The sequence below is a fragment of the Silurus meridionalis genome, chromosome 1, assembly GCF_014805685.1.
Source record: "Silurus meridionalis isolate SWU-2019-XX chromosome 1, ASM1480568v1, whole genome shotgun sequence".
Classification (NCBI taxonomy): Eukaryota; Metazoa; Chordata; class Actinopteri; order Siluriformes; family Siluridae; genus Silurus; species Silurus meridionalis.
The window spans coordinates 8,445,029-8,451,669 of NC_060884.1; the positions used below are offsets into that span (position 1 = coordinate 8,445,029).

The 6,641-nt window shown below is 36.3% G+C and overlaps 1 protein-coding gene across 1 annotated transcript; it reads left to right on the forward strand.

Moving 5' to 3' along the window:
- Positions 1-3,731: 3,731 nt before the first annotated feature.
- Positions 3,732-6,400, forward strand: cldn10d (claudin 10d). Its single transcript, XM_046849394.1, has 5 exons — positions 3,732-4,279; positions 4,987-5,148; positions 5,229-5,310; positions 5,865-5,972; positions 6,095-6,400. The coding sequence occupies exons 1-5, from the start codon at positions 4,051-4,053 to the stop codon at positions 6,336-6,338; spliced, it is 825 nt and encodes a 274-aa protein (XP_046705350.1). The 5' UTR covers positions 3,732-4,050; the 3' UTR covers positions 6,339-6,400.
- The last annotated feature ends 241 nt before the right edge of the window (positions 6,401-6,641 follow it).

A 6,641-nucleotide genomic window follows, 5' to 3' on the forward strand; every position in this document is an offset into this window, starting at 1 on the left:
ATTTGAAATTATGTTAATTTGGTTTGACACCATTTACAATTTTTTCTCCCTGATCATTTTGGTTTTTGGGGGAGCGTCATCATCTAGAGTGTAACAAAACGTTGATTCTAGGTATTCAGTGGCCGAGTTGAGCTCTGTGGGGTCTAATTAATATTAACAGTTCTGGAAGATTATTGATCAAACTCACTACTGTAGCTGAAGTGAATGCACGCTTAACACGATAAAGTAGCGAGATATTAATGCAATGACTGAGGCAGACTTTCAAAGAGATAAGGTAATGATCTGAAATAGCTTCAGACTGTGGAATTATGAATATATTTTGTATTTTTAATCCAAATGTTAATACCAAATAACTATAACATTCTGATTAATTCCAACAGAATCTATAATGGATACAACTGCTGCTTTAAATGAGTCTTTCTGATTATCAAAATGCTTTGTTTGAAAAAGTTACCAAATTTGTAATGAAATCTGAAAATTCTATGAGAAAATTAGAGTAGGGCCATGGGGATCTATAAATAATAATTAATGGAATTGACTGACTAGACCTGCTTTTTGGACACTTAATATTTTATGTTGGTGTAAAGAACTTCAAAGGTTTTACATTTGTGTTTAGTTTTATTGTGTGATGCTTAGATTATTATTATAAATAGCTGCGACTCAGCTTCCTCTGTCATTTAGACGGGGCTGGTGTATGTAACTATACCCAGGAGGACTTGCTTCATTTAATGCTACATATTCATTCGGTTAATTCATGTTACTGTCAAACACATTATATTAAACTCCTGGTTGGTAATAATTTAATTTATAGTCAGCGCTTTTGATGTGAGAGATCTAATATACAACAATCCTATCTTTAGATCAGAAGTGCTGGTTGTGCATTCAGTCCTACTTAATTTATTGTTAATCAGGTTACTTGAACAGACTGTCTGAGAATTTTTACATTTTGGTTTCACTCGGGGGACAGACACAGTCTCAATATGGTGGATCCTGAGTGATGACTGTGCAGCTAGCAGACGGTCAGTTTAGCTTGGCTGTCTGCTCCCTGGCCTTGGCTCTGGACAGTCACTTGTTAACTAGTGCTGTTCTGAGACTATGACCTATACTACAAGAAATGAGAGCAGCACTTTCCCGAGTGGGATGGATACCATCCCGCACTAACAAGCCAACCTTGCCCTTAAAATTGCTCCAATTATCTAAGAAGCTCACGTTGTTTTTGGAGCAGCTTAGCGACCATAACCTGCTGTAACCTACATCGCCACACCACATTGGGATGGGGCCAGAGCATGTTACTGCATCGGACATTGCCTTCACTAATTTAAACACCTCTATTATATTACTGACTGTCGAAGGCGTATATCATTAGCTTCTATGTGAAAAACTCTTAGAGAACCTGTGTTTTCCTAAAAACCTAATCTGACCTGCTATGTCCGGCACCTTGGCTCCCCAAAAGGTCTAGCTAATTTCACATGCCTCAGAATAGAGTCTCCTATAACCAGAGCTCTTTCAGGTTTCTCAGCCCCGCTGCGAGGGCTCTAATGCCGGAGTCGGGGGAATGCTAATTCCACCTAGGGCTTCCAGACTTTCCCCTGCAGAACCTAAACTGCTTTCTAGACTCTGGATGTGTTCCTCTAATGATAGGATCTTCTCAGTCAAAGAGCAAACTAACTTTACACTTTACTTTACTTTTCTACTTCTCAAAGATAAAATTATTTGCTAGCAACAAAGAAAGAATGACTAAACATGTCACACTTCACACACTGAATGAACTGGATGCTCGCCATAGCACAGAAATTACGTACTTTAATGTGGTTACTGTAGTGTGTGTTCATTGTTCTGATGGGAATAGCCTCCACTCACTGCTTTCAAACCCTCAAACATGGAATAAAGCGCCCTACCAAAAGAAAAAAGAAAAGAAACAGAGCCAACAGAAAGTAGAGAACACAGAAAATCTAAACTATATTTTGAGATTTTTAAGTGATGAGAAAAAAAGCGAAACTGTAAAAATTATAACGCCGATACTGCTGAATTGCCACAGATAAAATCACATTGCCATGTTTGTTGATGAGGGCATCATTAGCAACAATGATAAGCAAGGAAGAGGTCAAACAGCCTTCAGACTAGTGCAGAAAACTTTATGACTGTCTTGCTGAAAATGAGTAAAGTAAGTTTTCAGAAAAAGGGGGGCGAGGAGCCAGATCAGGAATTCTTTTGCTCCTTTTCAAAGTATTTCTATTACCCTGTTTTAGCAGCCCCTGCAGAAATGACTGTGCTCTATAGAAGGCTGTTAGAATTTTATTCTGGCCTTCCCAGCTGCTGTTTCTGTGCTCAGCTCAATAAGATGTGCATATTATATATATATATATATATATATATATATATATATATATATATATATATATATATATATATATATATGCACCTAATATAGTGTGCTTCTACACTAAAATGTGTGCTTTTAATAGTGTTAACGTTCTGACACTTGGAATGTTAAGATGTAGAATAGTAAATGCCTGTTTGTATTGAATAAACAAACATTTTTACATGGTAGTCTTACATTTATTTATTTTTGTTTGCAATGTCCAAGTCCAGCTTCACATTTAAATGATTTTTCTGATCTTTAATTACATGAAATTATAGAAATTAAATATACTATTTGTGTAATATTGATGATTAAATTAAAGGTTTGTTTATTTTAGACAGAATTTTGTGGAAATAAATGGAAAGGGACTTAAAAGCCTGATCCCCTTGTCAGGCATTCAAGGTTTATTACATTCAATGTCAAAGTCTGATAGATGCAGTACAGTGCAGTTAAAAACAATTATTGTCTGTTCAATGGTTTTTATAAAGAGTATATGTACTGCACAAGAGTCCAGGTACTTGTGCAGTGCCATTTATATGTCATCCCATTTGTGTTGAGGAACATGACTTTTTCCCTTTGCCCCCCCTGACTGGTTCTTGGTCCCCGCCCCTGTGCCACCACATTAAAAAAATTCTAGAATCCACCCTATGAGAGAGAAAGAGAGAGAAAAAGAGAGAGAGAGAGAGAGAGAGTGAGAGAGTGTGAGAGTGTGTGGGTGTGTATGAATCACCTGCATCTGCGTCACATCAACTCAGTCAACTACAATTGTTTTAAAAGATACCTAGGACCCGTGCATACCTGTGTTTTAAACAATTTATACGCAACCAGAGTATTAATATACTCCTGGGTAGATCTATGCATATAAAATAGTGTCCTCCCAGTAGGTTATTGGTTTGATGTTATTGCAAGCAAGAAATTTATACTTAATATTAAGTTATTAATATTTGTTACTTAATTTAAAACAGGGTAAATATTTCAACTCACCAAAAGTGCCATGATATAAAGTGTTGAACACACTTAGACTTTAACATACATGAGCTCATAGATACTGTAATTACCTATATAAATAAATGGGACAGAGTACCACCAGAACTCACACATAAACTTGCAATTTCATGATGAACTCTTCTCTTGTCATTCAAACCTCTCAACTGTTGTAGGTGCATTATTACAAAGAATAATCACTATCTTCTATCTTGAAAAAAAGACTCAGGTCACAGCTTACAATATACTATCTATATTGGGGACAAATATGCAGAAACAAACAATGAACCTAATGTATTTGCTTAAAGGTCACAGAGACATTTAATGGACAAGTGATACATTGGTTCCCAGGGAAAGACATCTGTCCCTTAACCCCTATGATATCCTATACCATATGGGTATTGTCCTTTTGTCATTGTAAACAAGTGGTCATTAAAGAAACTGCCCTCATTAGAAAATCCAGATAAGTTTTGGTAGATATGAGCATCTGCTTACTTTGCAATACCACAAACAAGTCCCAGTTTCAGGCTTCAGCATGCTTAACAACATAAGGGAGGTTGTCTTTTAGAGCCAGATGACTCGGTGTTCATTTCTCTTTAAATATTATCCTTTTTTTGACAATGTTATTTTGACAGCTTAGTTTTTGATCAACTTAAGTAGCTGCTCTTGGATTCTCTCTCAGAGTATAGCATGAAGCTGGCAAAATGAAACGCACAGCTTTGATGTATATAGAAATTGGCTGTTTTTTGAGTTGCACTAGTGGATGGATCTTAATCTGTTCTACTCTACCTACTGAATATTGGAATTTCTCTGAGGTAGGCGATGCTGTACTTACCACGGTCAACTACTACTCCAACCTGTGGATGAACTGTGTATCTGACACCACTGGTGTTTCTGATTGCAAGTACTATCCTTCCTTGATGGCCCTTCCAGGTAAACCCCTGCATAAGACTTCTTACAATAAATTATATTAGCATCTTTTCAAATGAAATCCTTAAATAATATATAGACTAGTTCAAAAATATTTGGAGTAGGCTTTGCGCCATTGTCCAACTGCAGTGTAAAGCATTCTGAGCAACTTGAGCCAAAAAAAAAAAAATAGTTATATGAACTTTAAATTTCATCCTGCTAATTTTGTCAGCAGACACACCATTAAAAAAAATCCCATTTGCTGCCATACATAGATGCCATTAGACAAGGTGGTATATTTTGGATCACACACACTGCTCTTTTGTCTATTGTAAATATTGGCTGATGAATTAAATGAACTCAGTTTGTCCTTCACATGGCATATGTTTTTCCCCATATTCGGGAACATGCTGATCTTTGTCTCGTCTGTCTATTTATTTATCTACTTAAAATGTTTTTGACGAATACATTTTTATACATCTTATGATAAACCCTCTGTATTTCATCCTGCGTTCGTTTTCTGTGATCTTTAGTTACTTCAGTTTTCTTAAAAATGCACAAAATTTAAGATGAAATTATAAAACTCAATCATTCTTCAATTTTACCTCTAATATACCATGGTAAACATCCAAAATAATTGAAATGACCATGATCAAATACTTATGGACTATATGGAATGCTATACATGTTGTAGGTAGATTTGTTGATTAAACCCTGCACTCTTTCTTCAGTTTTCATGCATATCTGCCGTGCCCTGGCCATTGTCTCTGTAATTCTGGGATTCTGGGGGGCTGTACTTACCTTGATTGGAATGAAGTGCACCAAGATTGGGGGTTCTGAACTTGTTAATGCAAGAATAACATTAGCAGCGGCCCTTACTAATATGGCATCAGGTAGGACACGGTATTTAAATTGGAATATTGTTTTTTCCTGTCTATGAATACAATGATGTAAAATATTTTTTACATCACAGGACTCAGTGGTATGGCAGTCTACTCATTGTGGGGAAACAGAATGCGGATGCAGTTTATTGATGCAAATTTTAAACCACAGAAGTAAGTGATCCCAAAAACTTCTAAATAGTTTTAGAGGGTTCAGAATATCATAATGAATCGAGGTTGATGATCTGATCAGGCAGGTCAAGTAATGAAAGTGCATGAGCACCCTCTTGTGTCTGCCCTGGCAATTACATACTGCCTACAAACACTGGAAAGCACTGCAAATCTCAGAGAAGTTAGTAAATCTAAATACTTAGCAGTCAAAAGAAAAGAAAAGAAAAGGAATATTTAACAGAATAGGCTACTATTTTGAATATAGTGTATTCTTTGGATTTTTTAGACTTTGATTCCAGCATTTAGTGAGAAATGTGTTTAAACATGAATTTAATCTAAGATAACAGAGCCAAAATGGAACAAAAACATAAAGCTTTGCAATAGGCAAACTCATGTGCAGTCACTTATCTGCACTATGAAATTCAAAAGAATATTTCTTGTCCACATGAAATTAAACCAGAGTGATTTATTCATTTGTTTACTGGTTTTGCAAATACTCTGTGTATACCCTTGAAATAAGCTCTTCTGAGGCTTAATATGTTCTTCTTCTTTTTCAGATTTGAACTTGGTGCAGCATTATTTATAGGATGGGGAGGTTCCAGTTTGCTTATATGTGGAAGTGCAGTTTTGTGTTATTTCTCGGGGAAAGAGGGATTCAACTCAGGGTAAGGTTAGAAGACAGTAATCAGTATTAAACAAAGTTAAAGGTATTTCACAGTAATTAATACAATTCTAACAAAGCTGATATTCTGGGATCCCTAATGCCACATTTCACTCCTCTCCTCAGGTCAAGAGACACACTGCTTCGGGAAGATGCTTACACAAGAGCCCGATCAAGAGCGACATATGTGACCGCTCGAACCAGAGGGACCTATATGTTGCCTGACTACTCCAAGCCCAATACAGCAGCATACATGCCCCCTTTATTCAGTTCATCCAGAAACAGCAGGGGATACAAAAGGCAACAAAGGGTCTACACATCCCGCAGGACAGCAACTGCCGTGCCACTCAACATGGATTCCTATGTATAAAAGCCCATGTTTCAGAAACAACCTACTGAGTGGAATTAGTTTGGGTGCTTAAAGTGCTCATGGAAAACTAAAAACAATACGTATCCATTAAAGAAGATAATCTGAGATGTAAAATAATTGTCATTTTCTATAGTACACTTGTAAAAAGGTTATAAAAGCATGCATTATTCTTTGAAAAAGTAATAATCGGCCGTAAATAAAATTTAAGGCAGCATTTGGAAAAAGTATTCACCAGACTTCAATTGTACCACTTACAGCACATATAACACTTCAATCTCTCTCCTTAAAGAGAGACCCCCATTA

Coding starts and splice junctions, on each gene's coding strand:
- cldn10d (XM_046849394.1), top strand. CDS start 4,051: ATGAAACGCACAGCTTTGATGTATATAGAAATTGGCTGTTTTTTGAGT. Junction 5,149..5,228: donor CCTTACTAATATGGCATCAG/GTAGGACACGGT, acceptor TTTACATCACAG/GACTCAGTGGTATGGCAGTC. Junction 5,973..6,094: donor AAAGAGGGATTCAACTCAGG/GTAAGGTTAGAA, acceptor TCCTCTCCTCAG/GTCAAGAGACACACTGCTTC.